The sequence below is a fragment of the Thermobia domestica genome, chromosome 5, assembly GCF_964235325.1.
Source record: "Thermobia domestica chromosome 5, izTheDome1.hap1.1, whole genome shotgun sequence".
In the NCBI taxonomy this organism is placed as follows: Eukaryota; Metazoa; Arthropoda; class Insecta; order Zygentoma; family Lepismatidae; genus Thermobia; species Thermobia domestica.
Genome location: NC_137458.1, coordinates 216,577,456 through 216,592,786, shown reverse-complemented (window position 1 = coordinate 216,592,786; position 15,331 = coordinate 216,577,456). Strand labels below are relative to the sequence as shown.

The following is a 15,331-nucleotide window of genomic DNA, read 5'->3' as shown; positions in this document are numbered from 1 at the left end:
CGTGATGAGATGCAATAATCATGCACATGTTAACCGAGAGAATGGAGATAGATCTTATTAAAATATTATCAGGAACAGTTATTCATATTTATATTTGATTATGTTTTTGTTTATTTCTTTACTAAATTACAGTTCTCGTTTACTTGGAATATAGCAAGGGATAGTGAAAGATATGTTACGGCGTTCTACAAGAGAAAACTTGTGTTCCTTTGATTTCGTAAATGCTTCTAATGGAGACATGTATGTATTTCTAATTGGAGATTAAATTAAACAAACTCGTGTTATATGCTCACAAATACTGAAAGATATACGTTTTTACTATTTGTTATATTTGAAACGTATGATTTGTTTTCTACTGATACAATGGTTTTCACAAATTAAAATGTCACACACTGCACATCTCGTTTTTACTTTATTAGATTTTCCTTTTGTTTTCTAGATTTCATTTTTCGAAACTAATAATGTAAAAATGGAAAATATTCTTATTACCTTATGTGTAAATGACATAATAATAATAATAATAATAATAATAATAATAATAATAATAATAATAATAATAATAATAATAATAATAATAATAATAGTTTTTACAAAATGAAAAATACGATGGTTTTGCGTATAGAAGAAATTTTCGTGAAACAAAGGTGGAACTCGAATCACCCGAACACTTCACAAGGTGATATTTTCTCATAAAATTTCAGTAGAGATATTAAAACTTAAAACTAACAAAAGTGAAGGTAATGTTGAAACAAATAATGTAAAACACTCAAAGATTTCATTAGATATTGTATGCTGTAAAAAAGAATGAAAGTTTGGACAACGTTGATTTTCCTTGGTATGTCTAAGGGTAAATAGATCACTTTGTAACTTCCTCCGGATATCAATCGCTCTTTACATATTAAACGATGTGTTCTTCCGGATTGTTTATTCATTACAGAGGCATGGATTTTATTTTATATTTTAGTAGTTATCTACACTGACATCTTTCGAACAAAGTATAGCACTTATAGAATCGCCTTACCTAGTTCTCAACCCAGCCAACATCACTGCAAAGTTGGTTATCTAACGTTGAAGCACGTGAAAATTGTAAGTGTGAATGCACTTTTGTTCGCGTGTATACATATGACTTGGAATATACGTTAAATTATAGGTTTGTATCTCATACGGCCTTAGTGCAGAAAATTGACGTTAAGTTCCAAATAATTAATCATGCATCCTTTTACGATTATAAATACCGTAGATTGGGTTAGGTTAGGTAGATTATCTAATGCTATGAGTTTTAATACTATATTTAAGCTCCAAACCGGAAGTGGGCTTGTAATCCACATGAGAATGACTCATGACAATACCAATCAAATATGATGAGTCTATACTCAACGTTTTATTAATAACCTTTCTATAAGATGCATGGGACTTAAACTCAGCTCAATTAGTCTCCAGTACGTACAACATATAGAATTTAACCTTAACTTAAAAATTATCTTAATACTATACGTTATACAATTACCAAGGTTAGGATTTCTAAGGGAAGTTTTCATAGGAAAGAAGGAAGGGAAAGATACTACGGTTAAAAAGGAAGCAATAATGGCACTATCAATTATTTTCACAACTCGCTTCTTTCTAATTGAAAACAATATAAATTATGCACCTGTTTTTATTATACAGATATATTGAACAGATTACATGGATATATTAGGAAGGAAGATCATAAAGATATGTACTTATCAACGTTAAACATTTAAGTATCTAGACGTTGTTAAACACAAGTGAGTTTATACCTGGAGATAAAACGCATTTGTTGATGCTAAACTTCATTCTGCAATCACAGAGACCAGCAAGAAAAAATTCGTATTCAATCTGAATGGCAACTCTGTAGATGCTGCACATTACACAATAACCTCAAGCATTTCTTTTGTAAAATCATTTAACTGTTGTCTCATGAAAGAAGAAACTGTAGTCAATTTGTCTAATAGTTGTTCCTAGCTGTCACATACAAGTAACCGTAAATACAAAACAATTTTGTCTATAAATCATCCATGGCTGAAGAAATTGGTTTGCTTTGGATCCAGAGAAGTCATAAACTATTTGATATCGTTAAGAAGCTGATCTCAATCCACGATCATCAGGAAATTTAGAACAAATTTTGAAAAATAGCAGTAGAAGGAGAGGAAAGGAGATAAAAGAGGATTGGAGGAAGATTAAGGAAACGAAGGAATAAAAGGCCCAAAAATTGCGAAAAGATACTGGAAAATTATGTTTATTCCCAATCGGAGGCAGCATTTGATACCTCGGGTACTTTCGGAGGACTTGATTTTACTCTAAAAGAAAAAGTGCGCATCTAAAAATCCTAACCTTAGTAAATCATATATTCTATCATTCTTCACTTATAATAATACTCTTGCCTTGTTGTAAAGCCGACAGTTGTAAAAGATGCGCCTAAAATCATGAACAAATTGCTCAATGGTCTCATAAATTCTATTCTTTAGCTTGTATGCCACAGTATCAAGGAACATAGGATTTTTTACTATTTGGTAATAATCCTGAACCTGGAAAAATACAAGAAATATTTCCTACTACGTTTCCTAATACGTAAAATATTAACATATAAATACATAGAAAAAAGCATAGGTTCAAAACGCTTAACTTGGCAAAATTAAATTGTGCAGTAATCAACTACTAAAGAATGCTTAATTTCTAGAAAATAAGAATTTCGTAATAAAGCTCAGCAAGCTGGAAATTCTTTCTGCCACGACTTACTCTCGTGGAAGAAATTATTTGAGTTCTGCTTTAATCGGAATGTTGTTCCCTATTTTATGTCTAGAATATTAGAGCATAAATAATGCAAATTATAAAACTCAAACGTCTAGAACTACTTAAATTAATGAGCTTTCGGCGATGGTCCGTTTAGTGCAAACATAATACCAGATGATGTAAGGAGTATTGAGCCTATGGGCACGAGATCATGTTACTATCCAAATCTGAGGGTATCAAAATTGTGCTCTTTATGGACAAGATACATTATCAGAAGTAACATCAAACGATGGTTCATCCCTTTCCTTCTGGATTTCAATGTCCAAGATATTCCTCACAATAATAGTATAAAGCAAATGACATTCTATCAAGATTCGAGAAAGACCGCATGTAAGCACTCATGACATCACCACTGACCTAAACAGCCGCCACTAAACAGTATTAAACCATTTGGGGAAAGCTGACTACAAAAAAGTTCGACGTTTGTGTGCCACATGATTCAACTAAAAGAAATTAGTCTACCGAATTTCTATCTGCGAATATCTAGTGAAACGTAACGAACTCGAGCCATTTCTGAACCCGTTTATCACTAGTGATGAACATGGATGTACTATGACAACAATGCCCGAAAAAGATCGTGGTGAAAGCCAGAAGAAGCTCTACAGTTTGTGACAAAGCCCACACTAATGCCCAGGAAATATGTGGGTTTGCCGATATTGGAAGAGGATTGTCCATCACGAACTACTGCTGCTGGATGGAACGATAGACTCGGATCTGTACGGTCGGTGATTAGCGGGAATGCAACTAGCAAGGCAAACTAAACTGCCAGAACTGATCAAAAAAGGATATCATTCACAACGCCAGACAGCATACATATTTAACGACCTGCCAGATATCGAGAGAACTTTGTTTGGAGATTTAATGCATTCAGTGTATATCCCGAATCTGGCACCATCAGACTATAATTTGTTTCGTTCTCCGCCGAGCCTCCTGAATGGTGTTAGGTTATTTTCGGAGAAAAGACACTTGGTATCACATTTTTTAACCAGAAACCACAGAAGTTCCATAGCGACGGAATTGTGGTATTGCCGGAAAAAATGCAAAGGATCAGCAAATAAAATGGTGCATATATGATGTTATTTCATCATGATGTGATTTTACTTCATGATGCTATTTCTAAATCACAACAAATGCATTCTCAATTTTGAACTCCAAAGAATTAATGCTTTTTGGACAGCCTGATATTAGCATAAACACCATCTTTACGGAGATACTTATGCGTCGAGCGGGGAAGACTGCGTGCTATAGTGGGTTACTACCATAAGTGTCATCCCAACCAAAATGTTCTCAACGGAGTAGGAAAAGTGTTCTGGAAGTAGGTAGCAGTTTTCCAGCAGTAAAGTTGGTAGAAATAATAGTAATTGGTACTGAAACTTGGACATTAGTCCTAGGTGTGGTCAGAGTGACTTAGGAGATACCGAGGGCAAAAGGCAAAGGGAAACCACCACTCTATTTTTCCCTAGTTTACTGACAGCAGAAAGAGAACATCTGTTGATGGTGTTTTGCAGGTCCAAATATATTTCCAGAGTTAAAATATCCGATCCTCCTATTCGTATCTCCAAGGGTAGATTTCTTGGAAAGGACTATCGGACTAGAAAGTAACAGTGTGAGGAAGATCGTTAGAGAAAGGAAGGCAAGCAATAGCAAGAGGTTTACGATAGGGACCTGGAATGTATCATACATACCAAAGTAGTATAGATTTAGTATCATGACCATAAAAGAGATGCCGCGCCTTGATAAGAGATAGCACATATCTACTGTTTAACTATGGATAAGGGGACTATCGAAGGAGGTGATGAAATAGGGTCAGGTTTTTTTTTTTTTTTTTTTTTTTTTTTTCCTGGAGATAGATGACGAAAGGAAAGGTTGAATGACCACTACGAAGGTCACAGTGGATGGTCCCTGTGCAGGACCACAATGGATGACCCCTGGAAATGGCCCCCAGGACCCATAGCCCCTATGCAGGACCCACACGAACAGTATGTGAGCATATATAATTTAATAGAAGCTACCTATTAAAAAGCAAATAAAAGGAAATGGTTTCCTTCCCTGCTTGCAGCTTATGTAATGGTTCGTAATATGTAAAATATTACTCATTGGTAAAAATATGGTCCCTGGAAATGACCCCAACCCATGGCCCCTGAAGATTGCCCCCCTGTGCAGGAACCATGGCCCCTATGCAGCACCCATACAAACAGTATGTGAGCATATATAATTGATTAGAAACTACATGCTAAAAAGGTGGGAGTAGATAAAAGGAAATGGTCCCTGGTTTCCAGGACCCATGGCCCCTGGAAATGGCCCCCATACAGGACCACTGTGGATGACCCTAGGCCCCATACGATTAGTATGTGAGAATATTTTTATTGTTTTGTATGGCAAGCCATACTCCTTGCTAAAAAGGTGGGAGCAGATAAAAGGAAATGGTTCCCTTCCCTGCTTGCAGGGACAGTGAATGACAGCAGGACCCATGGCCCCTGGAAATGACCCCAACCCATGGCCCCTATGCTTCATTAGAAGCTACATGCTAAAAAGGTGGGAGTAGATAAAAGGAAATGGTTCCCTTCCCTGGCCCCTGGAAATGACTCCCAGGACCCATGGCCCCTATGCAGGACCCACACGAACAGTATGTGAGCATATATAATTTATTAGAAGCTACCTGTTAAAAAGATGTGAGAAATCTAAAATAAGCCCCTCCCCTCCTACAAGTATACTATGAAAAGGGTAATATTTATTATAGCATTTTTCTTACTTGCGAGTTGAAGACTGATGTACATAGACATCCTTCCTTGAGAGCCGTTGAAATTGAAATGAACGAGAGAAAATTCGTTTGGCGTGGCTTTAGTGACGTCAAGATTAACTTTGTACCGTATCAGAATGATAAAAGTGATTATAGACTTTACTTATTTACATGAATTACAGATTACTGGCAATCATCTACAAACATTTGTATGATTTGAACTTAATCAGAACTCTGAATAACAATCACGTGCAAGGTTAAAAACCTTTATTATTGACAACCATGAGTGATATCTAACAGAGTTAATCATAGATGGATCACGAGTTTATGTGTTTAAGTTTAAATGATATTGACGATAGAAAAAAATAAACCGATAATCACGAGAACTGATGGGTTATTGAACGCTTGCCCTATTACAAACTGAACTTGTATTTGTAATATATATATATATATATAAACAATTTGGAAACGTTATTACTTAGAGATAACCAGAGAATGGCGAAAACATTTATTTTGTTATTAGAATTTAATACTAAAAAAATAAAATAAACTGCAACTTTAGAGATTAATGCCCCGAACTGAACAATTATTATTATTGTATAGATTTAATGTTCACGGTGAGAACATTGACCATGCACCACCTATATGCAATAAAGCACACGGACTTATGGAAAAAAAAATGGTTCCGCCTATACTAAATAAAGTACTTATATATAAATCCCTATGTTTTCTTTTTTATATATTATAATTGTTGCTACTGAAAGTGTCTTTTATAGTAATTAATTGTGTGATTTTACGTGTGTGTGTGTGTGTGTGTGTGTGTGTTTGCGATTTCTAAAAAGTTTGGACGACCAGCGAAAACTGTAAGTTATTATTGTAGTTGATACATATATTCACACATATTCACTGACGCGCCTTTTGTACATTAATATTTAAACCTAGGGCTAACGAACAAATGTAAAATTGTAATTTACTTTAAAAGTATAACACATAATCGTTAACGTGCCACCACAGGCATTCATATTGAAACGTGAGAAAAAGTGATTAATTGTAAAATATTTTAACATTAATGCCGCACCTTTGTTTAAAATGCTATTTATGTTGTGCGCTTACACAAAGATTTATTTTTATTATAGCAAGCATTTACGGAAATAATTTTAAAATACTATTGCACCTAACACATGTTGGTTACGCCTTTTGTTAAAATTGCATTTACGCGAAAGCGAAATAAAAATTACTGTGTGCCCCTAACACATTTTGGTTGCACTTTTTAAAATTGCACTAACGCAAAAGCGAAATAAAAATTACTGTGTTCACCTAGCACAAGCTGTTTGCACTTTTAAAATTGCACGTACGCGAACATGAAATAAAAAATTACTGTGTGCACCTAGCACAAGCTGTTTGCACTTTTTACAATTGCACGAACGCGAAAGCGAAATAAAAATTACTGTGTTTACCTAACACATGTTGGTTGCACTTTTTACAATTTTACGTACGCGAAAGCGAAATAAAAATTACTGTGTGCACCTAGCACATACTGGTTGTACTTTTTAAAATTGCACGTACGCGAACATAAAATAAAAATTAATGTGTTCACCTAGCACATACTGGTTGCACTTTTTAAAATTGTATGTACGCCCACCAACTTACATTTGAGAACGCGTTATAAAATAGTTTGTGTTATATAACTTTTGCGGACAAATTAGTTGCCTAGCACAAAAATTAAATTGCCTATTTATTATTAAGCTAAGCTAAGATGGCTATACTTCCTAATGCGCCTTTACTTGAAAACCACATTTTTTTTTACTAAGCTATTGTAACGTAACCGTCGCTAACGCGCCTTTACTTGAAAACCATATGGTTCCTTAATAAACTAACCTAAGCTGGATATATTTGCTAACGCCACCTATGGTATCGTGACCGTCGGTAACGCGCCTTTATTTTAATGGAGCATTATTCACTTTTGATAATAATGTATAAAATAATTATTATTTTGTTTTAACTTGTTGCTACGCGTTTGCTAATACTGAATAAATGCTTGGAAATGCACACCGGCTTTGCCCTCCCCCTGAACCACATGGTTGCGCGTATGCTTTACCCTGCCCCGACCACATAAACGCACCAACGTTTTTCACATGTACACCGACTGCTACATGTTTAGAACTAATAAATGTAATTATTGTACGCATGCTTTCGTATAAATGCAAGTATTTTTCCCGAATGGACTTGCACTGCTACACATTAATATTAATAATTGTATGAATGCTTCCGTATAAATGCAAGTATTTTTCCCAAATGGACTTTTACTGCTACATGTTTAAAACTAATAAATATACGTATGCTTTTGTATAAATCCACGCACGTTTTTTTTTCACGAATGGACACCGACTGTTACACATTAATATTAATAAATGTATGAATGCTTCCGTATAAATGCAAGTATTTTTCCCAAATGGACTTTTACTGCCACGGCTTTAAAAACTAATAAATGTAATTAATGCACGCATGCTTCCGTATAAATGCACGCACGCATGGACACCAATTGCCACGCTTTTAAAATTAATTACTGCTATATTTTTATGCACCTACATCAACAAATACGCAATATAATTGATTTTAAAACACGGAAAACAATAACAACCTGCGATTGGCTAATATTCATATGTTGGAAATACCTTTAAATAGTGTGGGCCACCATCATTTGCTTAACGCACATAGTGACGAATATATTTTCATAAGTATTCATAAAATAAATGTATAAAAAAACATTACCAATTTGAAATATATCATTTCTAGTACACACTAAATAATTTAATGCTAAAAATGATATTAAAATTACCTTTATATATAATCTTCTTTTGAATTCCATCTCGAAACCACATTTTGAACTTTACGTATTCTAATAAACGCGTGGACAGGAAGTGACTCAACTTCCTGTAGCAGTGTTGGTAAATCTTAATACTTGGTGTTTAGTTAGAGAATGGTAATGGAAGATTTTTGATTTAAAGAGATTAATAAATAAGAAATTATTATGAAATGGGGAATTGTTTTTGGTATACTTTATTTACAAGTGCGGAAAAAGTATATGTATTGCCTAGTTTGTAAAATAAAAATAAATGAAAATGCTTTAGGTCATTTTGTATTGTAGCCTGTAGGAATATGAGCCGATTCACTACCCTTTATGATATTTAGACTGCAAAACACAGATTATAATGTAGCACATTTGCTTATTTTATGGATTTTGCGATGGATTATTTACGCAAACTAGAATGCGAAGACAATTTAGTAAGACATATTGTGTTAGTAACAGACAACTTACTAAGACACATTGTATTAGTCAAAGACTATGCAATAAGACACAATGTGTTAATGAAAGACTATTTAGGTGGTAATCAGGGGTTAGTTACGGAAGACTAAAGATAGGCAGGGGGTAATTAGAGTATACTAAAGATAGTCAAGGGGGGATATTAAAGATGGTCAGGGACTATTTAGGGGATAATTAAAGGCTAGTTAGCCCATAGTAAGGTTAATCATGGAATAATTAGGGGATATTAAGAATGCTTAAAGGGTAGTTACCCCTTAGTAAGGATATTTAAGGACTATTAGGGGATATTTCAAGGGTAGTTAGCCCTTAGTAAGGATATTTAAGGACTATTAGGGGATAATTAAAGGGTAGTTAGCCCTTACTAAGGATATTCAAGGACTATTTAGGGGATACTAAAGGTAGTCAAGGGGTATACTAAGAATAAAAAAGGATATTCAAGGAATATTCAAAGAATATTCAAGGAATATTTAGGGGATATTCAAGGAATATTCAGGGGATATTAAAGGAATATTTATGGTATATTGAAGGAATATTTAGGGGAAGCTTAATTATAGAGTGCGGAATGAGGATTTTTTTTGCGATACTTAGTTTCAGAATAAATATTACGGTGGGGGGGAGCAGTACAGAATGAGGACCTTTTATATTGGTATATTTAGTTTGAGAATAAATATTGTTGTAGGCTGCAGTACAGAATGGGGTCCATTTGTTTTGGTATATTTAGTTTCAGAATAAATTTTGCGGTTGGCCGCAGTACAGAATGAGGGCCTTTTTTTTTGGTATATATAGTTTGAGAATGAATATTGCTGTAGGCTGCAGTACAGAATGAGACCCTTTTCTTTTGTTATATATAGTTACAGAATAAATTTCGCGCTTGGCCGCAGTACAGAATGAGGGCCTTTTCTTTTGGTATATTTAGTTTGAGAATGAATATTGCTGTAGGCTGCAGTACAGAATGAGGGCCTTTTCTTTTGTTATATATATATATAGTTTCAGAATAAATTTTGCGCTTGGCCGCAGTACAGAATGAGACCCTTTTCTTTTGGTATATATAGTTACAGAATAAATTTTGCGCTTGGCCGCAGTACAGAATGAGACCCTTTTCTTATGGTATATATAGTTACAGAATAAATTTTGCGATGAGCAGCAGTATAGAATGAGGGCCTTTTCTTTTTACTATAATTAGATTAAGAATAAATTTTACGATGGGGCAGAATGGTCCTTAGCTTATTTCAGAATTGGAATAAGGCTACATAGATATGTACTGTTAACGCAAATGCGTATAAAATGGGCTTTAGGGTATTTTACAATTGGAATAAGGTCACATAGATGTGTACTGTTAACGCAAAAAACGTATAGATTGGGCTTTAGGATATTTTAGGATTTGGAATAAGCCTACATAGATATGTACTGTTAACGCAAATACGTATAGAATGTACCTTATGATATTTTAGGATTGGAATAAGCCTACATAGATATGTACTGTTATTGCAAAGGGATATAGAATGGGAATTGGAAAAAAAAATGCGCAGAGACATATTGTTTTATAATTTCGTTTGCAGACGAACTAATACCATACTGAATGCTTTTGAATAAGACCGCTAAGTGGTAATTTTTAACATATGACTGCGTGAAAACATGGGTGAACTTGTTGAATATAATGATATATATATATATATATATATATATATATATATTATCATAATATTTTATTTGGCATTATTTTGTATGTCTAGACATATATGATTACAGTACTAAAGACGGAGTTTTGTTTTTGTACATCCATTAACGAAGAACTTAAGACATGAACTGAGGTTTTGCACGCGTTGAAAACCCGGATGAATTGACCTTTGTACGATTAGATAAACTTATTGAACGATGAAACATCATGTGACGATGTGTAATTTTGAACATTGATACATGACTAAACACCATGTGACGATGAGTAATTTTGTTCCTTGATACATGATTAAACATCATGTGATAAGTAATTGGGGTTATTGACGTATGACTAAACATTATGTGATAAGTAATTTGGGGCTACAACAGATGAATAAGCATCATATGACATTGCCACAAGTAATGTTGATTTTACATATTGTGAACATGTGATGGGGACGCTATGATAAGATATTATAAAAGAAACTGTTAACGTACTACGAAATAAGATAGATAGGATATTGAACTTATATGATTAAAAATCCTTGTAACTAATTAAGATTGGTAGAGCGTTGAATACACAAGCGAGAGATTACCATTGATAAATAAAACTGAATTTATCATTATAGATGTTTTGAACTTTGAAAACTTGTTGTTTTGGAAATAATATTTGTTTAGGATGGTTTAAAATATCATGTGGTTTGACTACAACATGATAGCATATTGTTTACGTGTTTTTTGTATATCATGTGCTTATGATTACGGGTTGTTTTTGAAATTATATTTTGAAAAAAATATAATGCTCATGTGATATGACGTTGGTGATAAAATGTTTCCTTATATATTGGGGTTGAAGAGAAGTTGTTCATAGAGTGCATCAAAGCTGTAGAGTCGATTAAAAGTTAAGTAGAGAGGCAGATTTGAGATGGATTCTAATATTGAACCGGCATTGAAGAAGTTTAAGTCTTTAGACGCTCCGGAATCTCCAGAAATAATTAATTGAGGAGGAGATTATTCATCTTAGAGATGAACCGGTTTTAATTCCAACATCACCAGTGGGATCACCTTCATTATTGAGAGCATCAAATACTGGACCATTGTTTGGTACAACATTAAAAGTACCAGCAATGAAATGGACGCTGGATGCTGAGAAAGAAGAAGAAGCAAGACAATTACCACCATTGATATATGTGGAGAATGAGGAAGCAAGACCCCCATCACCAGATTTATTTATTGAAGAGGAGGAAGAAGAAGAAGGAAGACCACCGGAACAACAACATCCATTGATACATGTGGAGGAGGAGGAAGCAAGACCCCCATCACCAGATTTATTTATTGAAGAGGATGAAGAAGCAAGGTTTCCATCATTATATGTGGATGCGGAGGAAGCAAGACCACTAGCACCAGATTTATTTATTGAAGAGGAGGAAGAAGTAAACCCCCCATCGCCAGACTTATTTATTGATGTGGAGGAAGAAGAAATTCTTCGTTTATTTGAGGAATTGGACGAATGTAAACCTGATACACCAATTGCAAGTGTTACACCGTCACCACAAAAGGAACCAATGGATTTATCAGTGCGACGAAAAGAAAAGTGTGAGTGCGGTTTTGATATTGTGGACAAAAACTGTGTACATAAAAGTATTTTAAATTGGAAACCTGAAAGTGCATTATTATGTTATGGCTGCCACTTTAATTATTACAATCAGCTTGAACATCATTGTTTGCTGGCTAACCAACTGTCATTAGAAGCGGAAGCATGGCTTATTATGGCAAGTGAAAATGTAAGAAACGATGTATATATTATTTATCTGATTTCACATGCTAATATGTATGTTAATGAACAATTGTTTAAGAAACAATATAATGAATTATTGCAAAATCCGAATTATATTGAGGAATTACCCAATATATTATTAGAGAAAGACAGAAATGTAACATTTAAAGCATGATTTTTGTATATATATATATTGTTTTGTACATATATTATTTTTTGTATTATTATTATTTTGCTTGTATATATTTTTTGTTAGTGAAATAAATATTTAACCAAAATTTTATTTTTGATTTTTTATTTATTATTAAAAACTTTCCTGAATAATAAAAATAGGTAATATACTAATATTGGATATAAGATTTGGTATTTACAATGAGCTTTAATTCGAAGAAACTTATTTTTCAAATACACAAATTGTAAATTATAAAAAGTTATACGTTAATTAGAAATGCAATATGAAAACTAAAAAAACTTTTGGCATATACATATGGTATAAAACTTTTAAAACAAGTTTAAAACAAAATGAAAATATAAGTTTAAAAACAAAACGCAAACGAAAAAAAAAGTTTAAAAACAAAATGCAAAAACGCAAACGAAAAAAAAAGTTTTTTACTTGCATGCATTATAAAATGCACAAGTAAATTTTATGACATGTGAATTTTGTCTTGTTATATGCACATGTTAAAGTTTTTTTTACTTGCATGAATTAATTTTCACAGAATACTTTAAGTATAATAATATTGTAAAACGCATTTACACAAAACAAAAAAACACATTTAAGGAAATAATAATAATCAAAAAATGAAAACAAGTAATATACACTGATAAAATTTTATTCACAATAACATATACACACAGATACATTTGTATTTTTTAATAATGTTAACATTCTTTGATATATTGTTTAATACATTCAAGATTTATATTAGTATATGCACAATTACATATTGGACAGTTTTCTGATAATTTATACACAATGTTTTTATTATTTACTAATTGAATAACAGAAGAGTTTCCATTACAACTTTTTAAAATGCGGATTATATAGTAAATCTTTTTGTAAAAATAATTTGGTAATTAATTCAATGTTGTCTTTGTTTAATAACATGTTATATAATGTCCATGTAAATTCCCAATCATCAATTTCAGTATCAGAATGCACTGTTGCAAATTCTTTATATAAATCATCAAAAGTTTGTGCGCTTACCATTGTACGCCATGCATTATAGCATAACATATTATAGTCCGAAGTAATACAATCATGTTCTTCTATTTTGCTCCTGTTTTGAAAACATCCGTAACACAAAAGTTCTCGATGTGGTTTCCAACGGGCAACACACATTAACACACAGTGTTCTTTTATAGAAAAAGAAGAACAATGATATTCGCATTCCTCGTATCTATTTAGGAAAATACACCGATGTTTACAATAACGATTCTTGAAACACATTTTTGTCCTTTTCCAGGTATGCTTCTCTTAAATCAAAAATATGATAATCATTAAATGTAATTTCCTGGTATGTATAGTTAAATTTGTTTATAAGATTTAGAATATTGTTGGTATTTATATATTTTACATGAATTTTCAAATATTGTTTTAATATTTGATCACGTGTTGATTTTTTAATTAGGAAATTCCACACAACAGTATTTAATTCCTCATCGGTTTCAGTTAAACATTTATGCACAGTTTTATTTTCACTACGATTTGCACAACCTTCACAAAGTAAAGGTTCAGAAAGTTTATAATTTACTAGTAATTGTTTTACACAAATTTCACTTACGTTATTAGGAGTACAATTACACTTTACTTCGTTGAATATAAGATTATCATTAGAAATTGTATCTTGAGTTGTTACTTCATCTTGAAATGGTATTTCAGTTGATTCTCTGAAACTTCTTCTATACACTTGTTCGGGTATTGGCTCCTGTGTTGGAAATATTATGCGACATGTATCATCTTCTTCAGGAATTTCAGAATCATTTGGATTGACAAGTATAATTTTCTTTTGTTTTTCAAGTTGAAACTGTTTTTCACGTGGTGAAATATACTTAGAGTTTACAGTATTACTTTTGGATAATAAAAGATTAGTTTGAATTTCACCTTTTTGTTTTTTATTATGAGAAGTTGAAAATGGTTTTATATGTAGTGATGTATTTCTTTTACGTTTTGCACTAGCGGAAACAGACGGGCTTTGACTGTACATCTTATTACGGTAGAATCCGCTTTATATCAGTATGAACCATGACCTCATTTATAATCACAAACCTGCGCAGAAGATTGAGCATAAGCCTTTTCACATAAGATTTCCTACAGGAAATCTAGAAAAAGAAGCATATGCTCAATCTTCTGCGCAGGTTTGTGATTATAAATGAGGTCATGGTTCATACTGATATAAAGCGGATTCTACCGTAATAAGATGTACAGTCAAAGCCCGTCTGTTTCCGCTAGTGCAAAACGTAAAAGAAATACATCACTACATATAAAACCATTTTCAACTTCTCATAATAAAAAACAAAAAGGTGAAATTCAAACTAATCTTTTATTATCCAAAAGTAATACTGTAAACTCTAAGTATATTTCACCACGTGAAAAACAGTTTCAACTTGAAAAACAAAAGAAAATTATACTTGTCAATCCAAATGATTCTGAAATTCCTGAAGAAGATGATACATGTCGCATAATATTTCCAACACAGGAGCCAATACCCGAACAAGTGTATAGAAGAAGTTTCAGAGAATCAACTGAAATACCATTTCAAGATGAAGTAACAACTCAAGATACAATTTCTAATGATAATCTTATATTCAACGAAGTAAAGTGTAATTGTACTCCTAATAACGTAAGTGAAATTTGTGTAAAACAATTACTAGTAAATTATAAACTTTCTGAACCTTTACTTTGTGAAGGTTGTGCAAATCGTAGTGAAAATAAAACTGTGCATAAATGTTTAACTGAAACCGATGAGGAATTAAATACTGTTGTGTGGAATTTCCTAATTAAAAAATCAACACGTGATCA

The 15,331-nt window shown here is 32.8% G+C and overlaps 1 protein-coding gene across 1 annotated transcript in view; it reads right to left on the bottom strand.

Moving 5' to 3' along the window:
• LOC145685388 (uncharacterized) overlaps window positions 1–15,331 on the bottom strand; it is a 105,704-nt gene that overhangs the window by 32,014 nt on the left and 58,359 nt on the right. The window contains exon 4 of the mRNA XM_081757781.1: window positions 2,403–2,546. Within this exon, the coding sequence (XP_081613907.1) occupies window positions 2,403–2,546 (144 nt within the window). The remainder of the gene's footprint in view (window positions 1–2,402; window positions 2,547–15,331) is intronic.